Source organism: Agelaius tricolor, unplaced genomic scaffold, assembly GCF_023055355.1.
Source record: "Agelaius tricolor isolate 1412-34295 unplaced genomic scaffold, bAgeTri1.0.p SCAF_2, whole genome shotgun sequence".
Lineage (NCBI taxonomy): Eukaryota > Metazoa > Chordata > Aves > Passeriformes > Icteridae > Agelaius > Agelaius tricolor.
Window position 1 is genome coordinate 89,429,917 of NW_027269262.1, and position 18,914 is coordinate 89,448,830.

At 37.1% G+C, this 18,914-nt stretch overlaps 1 protein-coding gene across 3 annotated transcripts in view; it reads left to right on the forward strand.

Annotated features, from left to right (window-relative positions):
• KHDRBS3 (KH RNA binding domain containing, signal transduction associated 3) overlaps positions 1-18,914 on the forward strand; it is an 89,966-nt gene that overhangs the window by 47,337 nt on the left and 23,715 nt on the right. For all 3 annotated transcript variants that reach the window (XM_071421848.1, XM_071421849.1, XM_071421850.1), the window contains exon 6: positions 7,350-7,542. In XM_071421848.1, the coding sequence (XP_071277949.1) occupies positions 7,350-7,542 (193 nt within the window). The remainder of the gene's footprint in view (positions 1-7,349; positions 7,543-18,914) is intronic.

Genomic DNA, 18,914 nt, shown 5'->3' on the forward strand with positions numbered 1-18,914 from the left:
TGATTAACCAAAGACTTAAAATACACATACTAACATTCTAGTGGAAGGTGTCCCTGCCCATGGAAACAGAGTTGGCATTTGATGATTAAAGTCTCTTCTAACCCAAACCTTTCTGTGACTGTATACATGTTAATGTACACCTCTAAGGAGGTTTTACGACTAAAGCAGCATTTCTCCCTAAAACTTCACACTATTTTAAGAATAACAATAAGATTCAAGGATCACTCATTTGTGACTCCAACTGAGGTGTTTTTGAAAAGCTAAATTCTAGAGGATGATAGTAATAAGTAAGAATTTGGCTAAAAGTTCCTTGATACCTTGGGGTGGCATGGAGGGAATGATTTCATGTCACTTATGGATAGAAAACAGTGCTACAATCACAGAATGGTTTGGGTTGGATGGGACCCTTACTGACCATCTCAACTTCCCCTAGACCAGGTTGCTCCAAGTCCCACCCTGGCCTTGAACACTTCCAGAATTGGGGCATCTGCAACTTCTGTGGGCAACCTCTTCTGTATTGTCTCACCACCCTCATCATAAATTTCTTCTTTATTTCAAATCTCATCCTGCCTTTTTCAATTGAAAGCTGTTGTTCCTCATCCTATCAATAGGGACCCTGATAAAATTACTCTCTTTTTCTTATAAGCAGCTCCACTTAGTTATTGAAAGGCCACAATAAGGTAGAGCTGGCTGAGTTCACACCCCAGATTAAGAAAGATTGTATTTGAACACAGTAGTCTCATTAAAGAAATGGTAGATTTCTGGTTTATGCTTTCAAGAGGGTGTGGAGGGGTTTTTTCTTTTCAATTTATTATTCACATTTCAGTCTGTGCATGGCTGGGTCCTAATGGTTGAATGACTGTCACTGTCTGGGGAAAAATAAAACTTCTACAGAAGTTGTGAGTCAGAACTTGCTGTCTTATATGTTAGAAGTAAGATGAGCTGATGTGGATCACTGCTGCAGTGTGTTCACAACTTCCAGCTGCTTTCCTGCCATGTCTGGAATGAACTGGTTTGTTTTTTTGAAGAATCACTTTTTCTTGAGAACATGTAGGTAGTGAAGTGCAAAAGATTCTGTAGCACAAAATATATATTTGACAAAGCCAGCTCAGAATCTATTCCAAAGGCAGATTATTAATAATGTTCACTGTTTTGTTTTAGTTTTTGATCTCCCATTTTCCACAAAATTAAAACATGAACATATGTATTACTGTTTTGAAATATAAATATGAAATAAAACTTGTGTAAGAGTGTTAACTCAATGGTGGCTTTTTTTTTTGTTTGTTTCTTTATTCAGGAAGGATGAAAGGTCAGAAATCTGAGTTGTATCTGGATATCAATGTTTTAGTATTTTAAAATGCCAGCACCAAATAACCAGTCTGTTATTTTTCAGATGTCTAATATAAAACAAAAATATTTACAGTTTGAGGAACACTGAATGTAGCTGTGTGTGCTCAAATTAAGATAATATATCCACATCTGGTAACCAAATTTGTTAGATCTGTTTATTGAAGAGTGTAAATCCCTGCAGAAATATAGAACTATGAATGCTAAAATTAAAGAACTTCAAGTGTTTGCTCATTGAATAATGTAGTGTTCAAGAACTAGTCCTAAATTTTGTAAGTATTTTTATTTTAAAGCTATTCTTTCATTTAATGTTTCTGGGGGGAGATAGTGAAAAGGATCGTCATACCATTAACTGTTCCAATTTTTTGTTTCACTAAAAGTGAAGGAAAACTGTGAACTGACTCTAGTTGGGGTTTCATGATCAGAATAATTTCACTAACTCAGCCATCCAGTGATAGTCTAAACTGGAAATAAAAATCAGTGTGATTCTGGAGCAGACAAAATGCCAAATGAAATGATGGAAGTGGCTGTTGCTGAGGGCAGCGGGAGATGAGTGTGAGATGCCGTGCCTGCTACCGCGGGCAAGGGCAGTGAGTTAGTGTGCTGGAAATAAATCCTAGAAACACTGTGGGACTACTAGAAAGTAGAAATGTCAAATATTATTGCTAATAAAGTCCAAAGAGGAAGTGTGTAAGTTGGTAAAATACTATTTCAGTGGGAATCAGTGATTAGATCAGTACTTGTAAATTCCTTCTGAGCATTCACAAATGTTTTGAGTCTAACATTGTGTAGCATAGTTCTAAGTGGCATTAGATTTTGGTGTTAGATTTTCTTGAAAATATTTTTACTTAAACAATAAATTCAGGATTCAACCAATGAAATGTTAATCACAAAATTCAATACTTTAGTAATGCTGTAAATGGACACAGTAAGGTAGACTTTGCATTTGCACATTTTTAGACATTAACGATCATCTATCATTACTCCACAGTGTTTACAAATCACTTTAGCACCTTCTGACACTTTTGTTTGAGGTTTTTTCTCCCCTTCTCTAGTGTGTTTATGGTTTTATAGAAATTGTGCTTCACTTTGTATTTTCTTGTATTTGCTTTTTCCTCATACACTGAATTGCAAGTGTAAGTAGTGAAATAATGTCATGAGAGGAGAGTTAAGTTCCAACAAAAACAGCTTTCATAACAGTATCTTCAAGGGATGATGTGGTATGTGAGTTAGATTAGATTATTCCTCCCATTTTGTCATGAAATAAAAGATATTAAATGAGTTACTGAGATTTGCTTTACTTAGTCTAGTCCATGGTACAGATATCGAAGCCTTTTTTAATGCAGAGCCTACAAATAATTACCCAGCTTTGGGAGTAAAATTATTCAGAATTAACGATCTAAATTGTTAACTTAGAGAAGGGTTAACTTTTTCACTGGATTCACCACTGCCAGATTAATAAATTCAGGAAAGTCAAACCCAAAGTGATTCTGAAGGTGAAACAAATACTTTAAATTTTCTTGAAGCAGTAATAATCTGGCAATAAAATGTTTCTTTGAGAGCAGGGCACAATGGACTCAAGTGCATAGGTGAGCATTTTGTTGCTGAAGCCTTTTTGGAAGTGACAATAACAGTACCTGGCTAGGCAACAGGATTTGCTGAGTGTGTTTACTGCCAATAACCAAATACTAGAGTGTGTTTGATAGAAATTGCAGTTAATAGGTACTTTAAGTTTTTCTCAAAAACAAAGCAAAAAGAAATTCAAATACTAGAGTCCCCTGTAATGCTCCAGTACTTGTTTACTGCAGTATCATACTCTGAGGTGTTATTGGCAAGAACCTTTTTATTTCACCTTTTCTGAAAATAAGACACTTTAACCTTGTTCCAAAGTATTGCACAATCAAAGTTCTCAAAAAGTTTGGAGACAGATCTGTGGTGTTCCAGTGCTTATTTGTGCATGCAATAAATCAGCCTGGATATATGGACTCAGCATTGTAAGAAGTTTTTATGGGTTCTTACTCAAAAGATGTTCTTATTGAGGACACTCAGAAGATTTCTTACAGGGACAGAGGTGACACCATGGTAGAGAGGAGAGAAAATAAAGACAAAAAAATACCTTTCTTATATTTTAGAAAGTGAACTGGTAATCAAGGCTGACAATGGGCTGACAAACCAGCTTTGATAATGTGTAACTTGTTACAAAGGTTTTATAAAGGAAATAAAACTTATAAGCAGTCTGATAGAAAAGACAAGGGGAGTTGGTGGCACCTGAAATTTGGCATCCTGAAAGGATATCCTTGGACTAAGAAGCAAGCAGTGGAAGTGATCTAAGAGCCATAAGAAGTTTGATTTAATGATAAGGTATCTCTTAATGTGATAAAACAGAGCTGAGATAAAATATGTAAAATAATTGTTGTAATTATTAGCAGTCGTGCAACGATTCTTTCAATTCTGGGTGAGATAGTTGTAGAGGGGCAAGGGTGGAGAACAGACCCTCTGTGCAGTTTCTTTAGATGCTTTGGGAGCAGATGGATACCCCTCAAAAGTAGTTGATTAGGAGATGAAAAGTCCAGGAAAGAAGGAAATTTCAAAATCAGCTTCATTCAGTTTTGTTCAGTCCTGTGTCTGGAGGAGCTCAGCATCTCCTGTTGCACTGCTCGCCTTGAGGAAGGTGCAGATTGTGCTGAGGGCACCCCTCAGCCTTCTCCATTCCTCTGATGTTTCTGTTGGACCCATCAGATGAGCCTCAGTTGTCATTGGTGGTATGAAGTGTCTTAATCTACTTAATTGTTCTTGATATGTGAGGAGTTCTAGACTGCTCGTCATCTTTGACACAGTTTCTGATGCACTTCCAGTTATTTTATGTTTGGTTTTTTTTTTTTTTTTTAATTAGGAAATAAGCTGATTTAGGAAACTAGTCTGTGAATACACACAGTTGAGTAATGAAGTTTTGTGTGTACTCTTATATTTTCTAAAATTGTATTTTTTAGTGTCCTGACCTCTGGACCAATCTTAGTTCTAGATGTTCTGTAGGCAAGCTACAGTGCAGAACCTATTGGTTTGTACAATGGTAGGATATATAAATTTATATGTGTGTAGTTATTAACTCCTAAGTGTCCCCTCCTGTAACTTCGATTTTTTTAGCAATTTTCTAAAACATTTAGGTTGGGATTCAACTACAAATTGGAGTAGGCATCTGAACCTCTGTTGCAGTTTATTGAAAAATAGTGCATGTATTTTTATTTGTTCCTTTTGTTCTGTAATTTGTTTCTAAGCCATTGGCAGCACTATCCAGTGGATTACTGTAAGAACAACTCTACCATGAGGAACTTGTTCAGTTATTCTTGATTGTGTAGCAAAACCTTAATGTGCATGTGCATGTAGACATTCATATATGTGAATTGATCTGCTCTGGTGATTGAGGCTTGCTCTGAGAGGTTTCCTGATTCTGGGACAATTGAATGACTTCGGTTATCTTGGACCTGCTTTTCTGAGTATTTTGTTTTGTTAGGATTCTTCCTTTGAGGTTAGAGTTGGGGTCAGCCTTGCAAGTGATACCTCTTTTAAAACCTTTTCTAGCCTTACTGAGCTCCTGTTGCCCTTTCTCAGGCACTCTTTTTTGATAATTGTTGTGTATTTGCTCTGACTTCCCACAGAATTGCTGTCTCCCAATATCATATATGCACATTTTTCTCTTTTAAGCATTTTTAAACATAATTTGTGTAGCTGCCCTTTTCAAATTAAGCAATACCTGAACAGATCTGTTGTTTTTGCAAAGGTGTGCAAAGGTTCCTGTTCAAGTGGTTCCTCTGTATTTTGAGTCTGTTCATTGTAAATGTCTGTCAAGCTTCTTTGGTTCCCCTATAGCTTCTTTGAAAATAACAATTCTTAAATTAAAAGGATTTACAATTTACAAACTTTTATACAAGTAAAAGAAATAACAATTTACAGTTTCTAAAAATTTCCTCTTAGCATCATAACCTGATACAACTCAGATCTCTGTGGTGCTGATTGAACTCTCCTGTCACTGCGTTTTCTGTCTCGGTGCTTTTCCAGTCTCCTCCAGCCTGGTGCAGTCACATGAGAACCATACAACTCAGATTAAGAGGTCTGGTAGGAGGAATGAACCAAGTTATGAAAAGTTAAGATCATAAATGATCTCATAATACAAAATAAATATTATTTCCTACCCATCACCATTCCAATCCTATTAATTGTTTTTTGAAATGCAGAAAACACCTCATCATATGGATCTGGTTTTCTAATTACTTCTCAAGAATAAATCTATGCTACCTTGAAAAACTGTAGCTTTTTTCTTCCCTTAAATGTTTTTCCATGTTTTTGAGCATTTCCTGTTTTCGCATCCTTCACCCTGCCTGAAAGATGCTGTCATGATTATGCCTAATGATTCTTGAATCTTTTTACTGACCTTTTTCTTCTTTTTGACTTGGTATTAACTATATTCTATGCCACTAGGTTCATTTCCCTTTCTCTGGCTTCTCCTGGAAAGTATCACATTTGCTATTTCTTTCTATTACTTCAGCAGGCTGTGTCTGGAAACTTCACTGCTCACCCCTGCCCCCACTACAATGAAGTCAAATAAGCAGCTGTACCCTGTCCTGAGGAGGCATTCTAGAAATTAGCTAAAACCAATTAATAAGGACAGTTTTAAATCATTTACTCTCTAGGCTTGTTTAAAATACTTTGTGACTGTGTTTGGATCAGTAATAAAATTAATAAAATCTATCCTGGTTGTATCTTTACATTTTTTGCATTCCTCATTCAGTGATGCATTTTTTGAAATACTGCTTATTTGTGGTAAAATGATTGTCTTGTTTTGTGATTTGTTTATTGATGTGAAATTATACAATTTGTATGAAATGGGATAGGAAATCATAAGGCCAAATCTGGATCTTTATCATGCTGTTCATGTTGGAAATTTCTACTGAAATTAGGACATTTTTACTCAATTACTGGTCTTACTACTCAAGCTATTAGATAATAGCTGGGTAGGTAGAAAGATAGGGTAGAGCTTGTGCCTTGCTTCCTTCTATGTATCTGTTAGAGTGTATGATAAGGGTCTGACTTCTTTGGAACAATTCTATTTGCCAACAGCAGTCATTCAGACTCAATTATAGCTCATGGGTTGAAATTATCTCCTTAAAAAGGAGATGTCTATTAGCAATGGTTTAGATTTCTTGTTTAAAAGAGTAATTGATGAAAATTTCTCTCTTTAAGTCTCTGCCTTTACTACAGGGAGGTAGGAGGAAAAGCCACTTCTAAATGGATCTAATGTTTTTTGAAAACTGGTTCAACTGAAGTCTTATATTTTTCATCCAAATGTTAAGTGTCCAAAGTAATGGAATGCAAGTTAGTGCCAATCATGCTTTCAGAATTTTTAAACCAAATATACTGTTATTTAGTATTCTTAAATAGATAAAGGACATCAGGTTATATCCTATAATCACCCTGCACGTTTTATTATGTTTGGATGTTTTCTGAAATAGATGGAAATCTCTTCAGGAGCAGAAGAAAATGTACTTTTTGTGATGCACTCAGTGTCTCACAACCAGTGATTTTTGGGTTGTGTTCAGAAGCTTTCATGGGATCAGAAGGGAGTGGCACAGATTCCTCTGTGCAGGGTTTGAGTATGATATTGCCTGACACCTTCCAATGAAGCTGCTACTCTGTGCTTGTGAATTCACATACTAGACGTCAAATTCCAGTGAAGCTGACTGATTCCAGCAGATTGTTTTGGGTGTGCCTGAGTGTGTGAGAATGACTCAAGTCAGTGCATTGTTCATCTCTGAATCCCATTTCTAGTTTGTATCTTCCAGCATTTTTTGCATAGCGCATGTAATCGGATTTAAGCCTACAGAGAAAGGACAAACTCTCAATCTCTTCTTGACTTTTTGTGGCAGCCCTGCCATGATGTGGGGGAGGTTGGTGTTGGAAGGGAGGCCCTGGGTCGTGTCTAATGGTCAGTGATGGTGTGTTCGCAGGGGCCGTGGGGGAGTGCCTCCGCCACCAGCAGGAGTGCCCAGAGGGGCACCAGCTCCCCGGGGAGTCCCTCCCAGCAGAGGACCAGTCAGTCGGAGCCGGGGACTTCTGGCACCCAGAGCACGAGGAGTTCCTCCCCCGGCAGGGTACCGGCCCCTGCCGCCGCCCCCGGCACAGGAGACCTACGGGGAATATGTAAGTGGAGCTGTGGGTGTGCTGTGCGTGGAGCCTGGGTGGTTCTGGAGAGGGCAGAGCCCTTCAGAACTCTGTGCAGTAGCACCTTAGTGCTAACCCAACGTCCCTGACAAATGTGATCATCTCTCTTTATCATTCCAGGCTTGAACTGCTTAATTAAAAAAAAAATAAATCGTGTTATATGTATATACCATCATAAAGACATATACAGTGCATTTGGCAAAATAGTTATGTGCCTCTTGAATGTTTAATATTAGGTTTCTGCTTTCCAAAAAATCTGAAAAATCATCATTGTTGTAGGCTTTTAATTCTCAACTAAAACAGAATAATATTCTAATCTTCCTTCCTAAGCCTATCTTTGTGGTCATATAGTGGTTTAATGATCGGACTTGTAAAGTATTTTTATGAAAGCTTCAGAACTAATCTTAAAATTTTAACAATGCACCTCAATAAGCCATACATATTCATCTTGATTTTATTGTATTAAACATTAGAATCATATCAAAATACTTTTTATGTTGTATATGACAAAATTATGCAGTTATGAATTAAGGAAAATTTAAATTGAACTTACAGAGCAGTAAGATAGAGAAAAAAGATCATTAAGTCAAAACTATAGTGATAAAAATGAATTTAGTCTTATAGAAAAATAATACCTTCAAGGACAATGCTTTTAATACTAAAGGTTTTAATGTGCCCTCTTTACAGCCAAGTGTGTCTGGACTTCATTGTTTAGACTAGGAAAAAAGGAGATTGTGTTCCCAAAAATTTGCTATTTAGATATTTTTTGCTTTACTCTAAACCTTTCTTTCACCTACCTTCACCTCTTTTCTTCCAAAGATCCCCACCAAAACCATATAAATAAAATACCAGTTTTTTTCCCTTTGGGCAGAAAACCAGTTTTCTATATAACACTTGTAGCTCTATATGGGAAGAAGTTCAATGTTGTTAATATAAACATTTATGCATATAATTGAAAAATTCAGAAGTTAATGTAGTTCATTAATTTTGAGGAAGAATACTTTAACAACATGCCTAAATTCCCCCTGGCTATACTTGACTAGTCAAAGTGGGTACTGCAAATAAGTGGTTCTCTCACAATGCCTTCCAAGGAATCAATCCTCATTGTACACCTATTTCCCGGACATACATTCTAGAACACATAGAGAGATGGTAGAATAGAAACCTCTTTGAGTAACTTCATATTTCTTTATGATCTGCTATTTATGGAATGTGTCTGTAGAAGGGGTGTGGAACTAACAGCTGCTTGCCTCAGTATCCTGAAGTATGCTTCACTTCAGAGAATAATTAGAAAATAGCACTGTACGGAAAAATAGTGCTGTGTTAAATAACTTCTAAAAAGAATTTCCTTTAGAACTGGATCACTTATCTTCCAAAAAAGATACCTTAGCAGGGATAGATATAGTTAGATGGATATAGTACTTAAAGCTGTAGTTGAAAAAGCAGTCCTAGATGGTCTATTTTTTCTTTAGAAGAATGTTTAGCAGGAACATAAGCCATTGGTATGTTGCATATTCAGTGTTAAATTTGATGCTTGGTATTTTTTTACCTGTCCATTTGCAGTACATTATCTAAGTGCCTCATCTCTGTCTTTTACAGGTTAAGGGAGCATGGTATGAGTCTTTAGTAGTATTTCTGTGCCTTCTTTACTAATTCCTGCTTAGTTATATCTAATACTAAAGCATTAGTTTGCCAACCTGAGCAGAAGAAGGTCTTGTTGATTGGGAAGTGTCTGTAGAATAACATCAGAAACACTGGGGGGTACCAAAAGCTATTTTAATCACCATCAAAGCTTTGGAGACTGAGATATCCAGAGAGGTTACAGAGAAATCTTTAGAAGTGTATTGGGTTTTTGTGGTCAGGTTTTGGCAGCAGAGGGGTGCAGGGGTGGCTTCTGTGAGACACTTCTGGAAGCTTCTGCTGTGCCCAGCAGAGCCAGTGCCAGCCAGCTCCAAGGCGGTCCTGCTGATGGCCAAGCCAAAGCCCAGCAATGGTGCTGCTACCTCTGGGATATTGTATTTAAGGGAGGGAAAAAATCCCAGTCTGGAGCAGTCTGTTCCTAAAGGACTTCACCCCGTGCAAGGTTCCTACACTGGAACAGTTCATGACGAACTGCAGCCCAGGGGAAGGGGCTCACATTGAAATTTGTGTTGGACTGTCCCTGTGGGAGGGATCTGATGCTGGAGCTGGTGAAGAGTGGGAGATGTCCTCTCCCTGAGGAGGAACAAGCAGGGACAAGGTGTGGTGAGTTCTCCATAGCCCCCATTCCCATCCCCTGCATTGCTGTAAGGGAACCAGTAGAGAATTTTGGAGTCAAGTTGAGACTGGGAAAGAAGGGAAGAGTGCAAGGGAATGTGTTGCTCAATTGAGTTTTTATTTCCCATCATCCTACTCTGATTTCATTGGTAATAAGCTAATTTATCCCAGGTGGGTCTGTTTTGCCTGTGACAGTAACTGGTGAGTGATCTTGAGCCATGAGACTTTTATGTCCACCTGAGGAGGGGAGTGACAGAGTGGCTTTGGTGGTCACCTGGTGTCCAGTCAGTGTCAACCCGCCACAAGAAGATTTTCTATTGAGGATTGCGAAGTCCTGAGGATTCATGAAGTCTTTCATTCCTTAGGCTTACAAGCCTTTGCTTTGTACTCATTAAACTAATGTGAAACTGTGCAAGTCCAAGAGGAAGCAAACTGTGTGTGGATGGAAGCTTTGAACCACTCACTCCTGTAACTGAATATCTCAAAGGTGATTTAGGGCTTTCAGTATGTAAAGTCCTTGCCCATTTCCTCTGTTGAGTGCTATTAAATCTACCTTGTTACAGACAATGAATTACAGCTTCCTTTTTCCTTCACTCCTTTTGTTAATTCTGTGTAGTCCTTGAAACCAATGAATTTGTAATATCTATGAGGAACTCAGTTCTGCCTCCTGCTTATCCTGATATCTTTCCTTCCTCTGCTTGATTAATTGATTGGTTTTTTATAAATAGTTGTCTTCAAAATGGGAAAGAGAATGCCTATTTCATTCTGAAAAAATTGGAAGGGTTACTTCTGGAGGCAGTATTTCACATAGGAAAAATATCACAGGCAAAAAGTCGTTAATTTGAGATGCATTTTAATGTAAGATCAAGAAAACTGTGAACACTGCTGTCCTGTGTTTAGAGCCCACAGGGAAGTGTTCCAGAATCTTGCCCATTACAGAAAGCTCTGCTCAGAGTGAGCTGCCTCTGTCTTCTGTCAGCTCTCTGGGCTCTGTGCATTGGTGGCCTTTGAATGCTTTGGCTTTCTCTGCAGAAGTCACACAATGTACTGGGCTAGCAGCAATAGTGGCACGTCTTTCCAGTTCAATATAAGCAGTTTTCCCACTCCACTGTTGCCAGTCTCACTTATGTATGAGTCTCAGCTGCAGGACTCATTCCTCCTGAGACCCCACCACACTGTTAGTACCATGATGAAGCTCTTGAAGCCACTAAATGACAGTTCCTTATCATTTTCTCTGAAGACTGACTCTTTAATAGCTGTAGCATCAGCTTATATAGGAAAAATTCCAGCCTCTACAGCCAGCCAGCTTTATAACTCACTGCTCTGGTTGCTGTGATAAACTTTCTCTGAAGACTAGCAGGACTCTCATTTTTCTTTCCTCAGCTGTTTAGGTCAGGAGAAAGCACGTTGTGACGTGTGAAGCATGGCCAGGATTATTTTTGTAACAGTTGGATGAGGGAAACCATACTAGGGGGTGCTACATTTGTTGAAGAACTTACAGATGGTTTCAGGAACATTTTTCTCTTAATTAAATGGGATTTTTCTCTACTCATTAAACTATGCCGTACAATAGAGAAAAAAATATTTTTATGGATTTTTAAGCTGACAACTTAAAAACCATTACGATAAGAAATAGAAGCTGTATTTAAATACTAGCTGAAAATTTTAAGCTTTTCTACAATTTTCCAAGAAGCAGGAAATTTGTAGCAGTGTAAGGTCAATTCCTTAGCAAATGTTGAGTCAAACATGGGTTAGAACAGAACTGCTCAGTCTCAGTTACTGCCTCATCACATTTGTTGCTCTTGGCCTCGTCCTGCTGTTGTCTTCTTCTCAGCTTCCAACCTCTGAGGCTTTTTTCCAAATTAGAAACACAGCAGTGGGACTGAAGGTTTTTAAGACTAGATTTTTATTTGATGCTGTTTTCATTTTATAAAGGCAAATATTTTGCAAATATTCTACCAGTCTTTCACTTCTGTACTTTGCATGAATATATTTGTGATGATGCTCTGTCAAGTCCTGTTTTGGCTGCTTAATTGTGTTAAATGCAAAGTGAGTTTTATCTGAGTTCATAATCACATTTTTATGCATTAGTAACTTTAAACATGAATTTAAATTTAAAACCTGTTGCTCTGGCAGTATGGAATGTCTACACTAAAAAAATAACTCATCAGTCCAGCATGTTGTGGCCAAGACTTGCTTCAACACTACTTTGGAAGACTGTCAGATCTGAATATTCCTCCCTGTTCTGGGGAAAATTTGTGTCAGAGCTTTATTTGTGGTTTTGGCCAATTTATTTATGTTTTCTTGTGTTCAGAAAAGGGTTAACTCAGGGGCAGAGTTTTCTAATGCACTGACCACATGTGTAATTTCTAGCAGCTAAAGCTCCAATGACATTGCTTTGTGTATTAAGAAATGGAACCAAGATGGAATGTCTACAAATAGGAGACCAAGGGAGGCTTTCTGATGTTAAGTAAATTGTAACTTAAAAAAGAGCACTGTGCATTATTTCTATTTAGATTTCAAAATTATTTGAACTTGGACACAGATACAGGCCACTCAAAAGGGTGTACAGAACAGTTGGATAGAAAAAAGTTACTGATAGCAAGAAACTTCAAAACCTATTCTTTAAAGTCTACATTAGTTATTTCTTCTTTCTGCAAAACCATAAAAGTTAGGGATTTTTTATAAGATTTATAGTTCCTGAAGCATTCATATGTGGATGTTTCCAGAAAAACATGGCTTTAACTGATAAACAAAGCCCACCTCAGACTCAAGATTATAGTTCTTACCCTAGGTCTGTGTTGTGAGAGTGTAATTAGCACTGTAAGTGTACTGTGAAGTACATGTGTATTACAGATATTACAATACTTTGAGACTATGCTTGTCCTGTTTCCCATGAAAAATGGGGAAGACCCAAATCTTACCATACCCTGCTGTCTAATGAAATCTCACCCAAAATAATGAGCAGATGGCGTGTTGCTCTGTCTCTCTTTGTAAGTGAAATCTCAGTGTTTTTCTGGTACTGGAAGGCCTGTGGTTCAAATTCCTGTTGCAGGTATTCATATTCCCATCTCTCTGGAGATGATGTGCTGACCACCAGGATACTGTCCCAGCATACACAGCACTTTTCTGTCCTTTTGGTTTTGCAGGAAATCTTACAAATTTGGTAAGCCTTAGGGAAACTTGATTCACAAATAGTGTTTGTCTGGATGGCTAAGAAATTAATTTCATGATCCAGTCAATATTACAAAATATGAATGTAGGTGTCCATTAGATAAAAGAATAATTGCAGTCTTACTGTTTACAGGGGAGAGCCCATTCCATTGAAAAACGTATATCCTGTTATTTAGTTCACTTCCTTAGAAAACCAGTGCAAATTCTGTTTTAATCTCCAGCCTTAAGCTTGAATTCCCTGTCTCCCTATTGAGATCATAATTAATTTAGGTTTTGAAAAACTGAAAATTTGGATTAATGTGGAAGCAATTTCTTGGAGCTATTAATACACTGCTGATTTTGAATGGTGAACTGTTTTTAAAGTGAAGTTTTCTCATTAACATTCACTTGCTGTTTGGGGTTGAAGAAGGTAAGATCTGTAAGGAAAAAAAAAGGAGAAAAATCTCTGTATGCCATATAAAAAACCCCATTTTTTTATTTACAAATAAAGGCTTCTTGAAGTTGAGGTAGTAAAATATTAGTGAAAGTAAGGGCTAGTCCAGATGGCATAAGATTTTGAAAAGAATTTAAATTCTTGAATGAAGTTCAAGTATAATTTCAGTGTCACTTTGCAAGATTTACACCGTGTTTAATTTATCTTGGTCTTGTGAATGTTGATAGCTTCCTGATGATGTGCAGCATTTTAAATCAGTGAGTTTATCTGCTTAGTTGTTTGAATGTGAAGCTTTTTGTTCGGGTTCCTGAAAAGGGTTTGAATTTGCTTCAATCTCTAAGAAGCAGAGAAATTATCTTTTGTCCATGCTGTCCCTCTTCCCATTTGTGGATAATGTTGTGGTTTCCATTTAGGTATTGTGCCATTTTCTAAGCAGTTTGTTCGCTGAGTTCTGGCTTTTTACAAGTGCTAACACTGTTCTTAAATTCAGGGGGAATTTGTGTAAGACTTTTGGGAAGCAAGTTCATAACATGAAAACATTATTTCTTGGCTTTTTCTTCCCAATGCTCTTTTTCATAGTAAATAGGACAAGCAAGAATAAATAAATGGGGGGGGGAAGGTTTTATATTTTAAGCCCTTCAAATAATTGCTTTGTTTAATTTCAAATCTTTTATCTGCTCTGGGGTTTTCAGGATGAGATGGAGAGAGAATGCAAAATGTTTCCATTTTCCCAGGAACTGGGGTGACATTGGCTGTGGAAAAAGTGGAGTGCTTTGGAGAAAAGGCTGGACAGCTTTTCCCCTTGCCTAACTCAATGTTCAACCTATAAAGTTCCCATAAAATTCCTTTCTAAGTATTTTAGTTTAAGCTGCTTATCTGAAACTTGGTATTATTGAATGAGTCCTCCTGATTCTGGCACTGCTCCCTGCTGTTGTGTATAGAAAACCAGACTTGTTTTGGTCTGATAGTAATTTGGTTTAAATGTTGCTGTCTATATTCATTAGTAACTCCTCGGGGTTTTTTTGAGGTGCATGAAAAACAATCCTCTCCTGCATCTCTCATTCTATGAAAACCTTATTTGTTCTGGTTGGATATGCACTATCCAGGCTCCTTCTGGATGAAAACAGATGAAAATCTCCAAAACAAGAGCTTACAGTCTGTGCATGTTTGCTGCTAATGTCCTTGATGATGGTGCTCAGACTTAAGATGGTCGTAGCTGCCCATATTTGTTCTGATTGCCTCATATTCCCTGTTGATTAAATGAGGGGGGGATGTTATTACCATGTAACAAAATGCCTGTTCCTTCCCTTTACAGTTCTAATTTGCCAAAAGGAGTTCATTGCACCGATGTTGTTTTGTGTTGTCTCCTTCATGTCAATCTCTGCATAAACTTTTTTTTTCTTTTAATTTGATAGTTTTTATCTAAAATAAATATGTGAATGTGCTCCTCGTGTTCTGGGATAGTATAGTAGTGTAAGTATTAATTTCAGAGAATGATGAGGAAAAGAAGCAATGTAAAAAGAAAACATTTTGGCTGTAGTGGTAGTGTCCTTATTTTTTTCCCTTGGATGGATTTCCTTAGATGGGAACAGCTGGAAAATTGATTTCTTATTGATTTCATGATCTTTTTTCCCAGCTCTGCAAATGGCCTTTCTGTTAAAAGCCACTTTTACCCTCTTCTTTCTTTCTGTTTCTCTGTCTTGTTCTTTGAAACATTGTTCATTTTCCTTAAAGAGGTTCCAAACAGTAGTCTGTCATTGTCACTGCCAACAGACTCCAATTTAAAACCACCATTTCCTATTCTCCACTTGCAAGGGTTTGTTCAGAGTACTATTTTAATTAAAAAGCACTGATGAGCAAGGCTTAGCATGATTTATAATGTTTTGGGGAGCGCAGAAGTTGTGGCAGAGATTGCTTTTATCATTTTTTGACCCATGATAATAACTTAATATATTCAAATGGTGCATATTTACACATTGCCTTTGATTCTATTAATGAATAATGTCTGTTCTTTACATGGAGCAATTACAGCTACCAGTGCTGCTCTTTGGATTTATTTCACCTGTGGGCACCATCAGTGAGACCACTGCAGGCAGAAGCTCTCTTTAAGTAGAACCACTTATAGGTTGGCTTAATAAGGGACTTTATTATTAAGCTATGAGATTTTACAGAGTAATTTCATATTCTTTTCAGATGATCTTTGTTGTAACTCCAGCTTTTCTGTTACTTTGGGGGAAGATTCTTAAGCCTGAAGTCAAGACAGTTGCTCTTAATACCTTCCTGGTGGATACTTCAAATGTTGGGTGATAAATACCTGTAGTTTAAAAGGGCTTCAGCATTTTCAGCTCTTTTTTCCCCACATTTCTGTTGTAAGCACAATGTTCAGCACACTTGCTGCCTTTTGATCAGACTAATCTGATAAGAGTTTTCTGGGTTATCCTGAAAAGCAGAATAATGAATAACAGTGGAGAGGCTTCTCTTCATGGCATGAAGACCTGATCTGGTGTGGGCTTTTGGGTTTTGAAGTGGGAGATGGAATATGGGTTCACCAGTAAACTCTCTGATATCTGAATACATTTAGGAAAAGCTATTCATAGACAGATGCAGTATGAATAGAGAGGGAAGTCCATTGTATTACATTTCATAGATTGAAGGAATACAGACACTGTCATCCATGTGAAGAAGAATAATGGCTTTAAATACGAAAGTGAATGCTTTTATAAGTAACTGAAAGATGCCCAAAAATCAGCAGGAAAAATGTAATGAGAGGGTTTTTAGGAAAGTATAATTCTTTTGTTATTACATAGAAAGATATCTGTATAGCAATGCTTGGGCTTAGTGGAATGTACTTAGTACAAAGGTGTACTTCAGTACAGGTTTTCTGTGTGTGTAAGTTCAGTTCTGTCCATTTTCATTATATATGTGTAAAAATTATAGTTATTTTCATTTAAGTTAGCATGGTATTTTATAGCACTGAAATGTGCCAGATGGCCAGGGATATTTCACCTAAATACTAAATAAAGTTAAAGAAAACATTCACTGAAGCCACTGGAAGTCTGATTCAGAAAGAAAATACCCAAGTAGCATGAATTTAATTTAAAATTACAAAAATTCTGTCTTGGTTGACCTTGTTTGTAACCTCCTGAAAGAGAAAGTTTTCAAATACTGCATGACTAAGAGCAAATACTGTCAGACCTAGTTCAGGGAAAGCTCTGAAACATATTTCAGCTGCTCCTGCCTAATTGCTACTTCAAAGGAATTGTGCAGAGCAAACACATATTTTGGAATTTGAATATCTTATTTATTAACAGAACAAGCTATTGAGAGCAAACCTATTTTATTTTTGGATCATGTTGCACATATTTATCTTGTTTTTAGTGTAAACTTTGAGGTTTATAACTGTAAATATTAGGAAAAAATTCTTTCCTGTGAGGGTGGTCAGGCTCTGGCACAGACTGCCCAGAGAAGCTGTGGCTGCCCCATCCCTGGAAGTGTTCAGGGTTGGATGGGACTCTGAGCAACCTGGTCAATTCTGGACACATGGAAGGTGTCCCTTTCCATGACAGGGGGTGGAACAAGATGATCATTAATGTCCCATCCAAACCATTCTGTGATTCTATGAAATGCATCAATAAAAGATAATAGATCTATTTAAGTAGAATATAGTAATCTCAAAAGCCCAGGCTGACAATTTTAATTCTGACAGGAGTCCCACATATAAACCACAAATCAGATACCTTTCCATATAAGGCTTCTAAGAACCACCATCAGCAATATCATAATGCAGGGCTTAATTTCAGCAGTTATCAGCTTATTAACACATGGAGTGGTGAACAGTGATGAATCCTGGGCAAAACTTCTCTGGAAGACAAGTGCTAATAAATGAATTTGTTCAGTCTGATACAGAATGGGCCTCACCCAAATTTTCCTTTTGTTCTGCTGAACATCTTATGAAGGATCTTCTCTTTTCAAATTTATTTTGTTCCTCTGTTTTCAAGAAGTCATAGAAACACCATAACTTCAGAGCAGTCTCTTACCATCTTTCTTTCATGATCCATTTTTTCAGTGAAATATTTAACATAAATGTGAAAGAGTGGACTGATTGCTCAAGAGGTCTCTAATGATTCTTCAGGGACAAAGCTTTCCTAACACATTAAAAGGTTAATTTCAGTCCTCCACTTTTATTTCTTGCCACTGCTGGATGTGCCCAGTTTGAACTTTGGAAGGGATGTGGAAGGGATTTGGAAGTTTTAGGGATGGCTAGTTCACATTTGGGAGAGGAGACCAAATGTCATGTCAATGTTCTGGAGCAGAGCAAAGAAATTGGCTCAGGCAGCTTCTGCTGTTGGTCAGGGTCTGTATTGCATCAATAAATAATAAAATGCCTGTTTGGAATAACTGCCAGGAGGCACTGGGGTTGGGGTTTAGTCTGTGGCTTATCAAGAAAAGCCTTATCTGATGGGCAAGAAAATCCTAAGAATCTGTTTTAATTTTTAGTTTCAGGGCAGTGAATTACTGAAGGACAAAATGCATTTCCTTTTTTGAGTGACTATTTGTTCATGGATCCCCATGCAACTGACAGTTGAAAGAATCCTAGTTTCTTCTTCCAAACCACTAAAAAAACTTACTCAACTGTGCTGGCAAATGTTCACAGATACCTTTCTCCTAATGACTGCTGGGAAACAATCATGTGCAGTGATCTAGCAGTGGTGAAGCCCTATTGATAGGCAGGTTGCCTGTTTTCCATAGAAGCAATTTCAAATGACTGGAAAATTTGCTAAAAACTCATAGGAAATTAGGTTTTCTGTCAGTTGTTTTGAGGACGTCACTGCCTTCTGCTATAGCAAGCTGTCAGATTCCCATCACTGGAGATGTTTTCTACTAGAGTTAGACAATCCATCATTTGTTTTTCCTACCTAAATTGATTGATACTGATTGTTGGTTTTGTTCTCTGTCACTGCTGAAAGATCCTTAAACATTCCATTTGTTAAAATGTTGGCTCTTTCATGAGGCTTTATCCTTTAATTGCTAGAGCTGGATACACACTTATTCAGAAAACACCATTTTTATATATGTATGTGTATATATATATGTATATGTATGTATAAATATATACATATATATACATATATATAAATATATATATGTATATGGGTGTGTATGTATATTTATATATGTATGTATATATATATATGTATGTATAAATATATACATATATATACATATATATAAATATATATATGTATATGGGTGTGTATGTATATATATGTATATGAAGGATGATTTTCCAGTCTTCAAAGTGTCTTCTCATTAGGTCATTCTTGTCTGGCAACATACTCTTAAATATCCACTGAGGTCTTTGGCATATTTAGACAGGATTTAGGTATCAGGATATCCTAGGAATCAATGTGCCATTTCTGCTTTTCCTGTGTTTATCTCACTTAGGTTTATTACTGGACAAAACAGTAAATTGATGACAGTTCTTCAG